General features: G+C 36.8%; 1 protein-coding gene across 1 annotated transcript; it reads right to left on the reverse strand.

Moving 5' to 3' along the window:
- Positions 1–49: 49 nt before the first annotated feature.
- Positions 50–453, reverse strand: LOC108632786 (serine/threonine-protein kinase dyf-5-like; the record flags this gene model as incomplete). The annotated part of the gene is made up of 2 exons (XM_018037580.2): positions 205–453; positions 50–171 (listed from the first exon to the last, which is right to left on the reverse strand). Coding segments are annotated over exons 1-2 (278 nt in total), but the record flags the coding sequence as incomplete, so codon positions are not given.
- Between the last annotated feature and the right edge of the window lie 44 nt (positions 454–497).

The following is a 497-nucleotide window of genomic DNA, read 5'->3' on the forward strand; positions in this document are numbered from 1 at the left end:
TATACATATATTTTATGTATAAATTACATAGTTTTCTCGATTCGCTTACCTGTCTTTCATTAATTGATAAAGATTCTCTTTCATGTATTCGAAGACGAAGTACAACACGTCGTTTTCACGAATCACTTCCTTTAACTTAACTACATTCGCGTGACTAAGTTTCTTCAAGGACTGCACAGAAATAAAATGCAGTTTTTATTTTACTTTAACTTCGCGCAGGTTCATCGCTTCCTCCCAGGAATAGTATTTCCGCTTCATTCTTTTTATAGCAACTTTCTCGCCAGTGTCGATACGTTCTCCGAGCACGACGGAACCAAAGGTTCCATCGCCTAATTGATTTAACGTTATATACCGATTCATTTTTATCTACACTTCGATTCTCGATGATTTATAGCATTTATCCTCAACTCGTGGGCTTGCCATTCGCATTGGAATACCTCGGGTGCATCATATTAATCTCTGAAACAGATTACCCTTCGTTATACTAAATCATAAGC

Source organism: Ceratina calcarata, unplaced genomic scaffold, assembly GCF_001652005.2.
Source record: "Ceratina calcarata isolate Rehan_Ccalc_2016 unplaced genomic scaffold, ASM165200v1 scaffold172.2, whole genome shotgun sequence".
In the NCBI taxonomy this organism is placed as follows: Eukaryota; Metazoa; Arthropoda; class Insecta; order Hymenoptera; family Apidae; genus Ceratina; species Ceratina calcarata.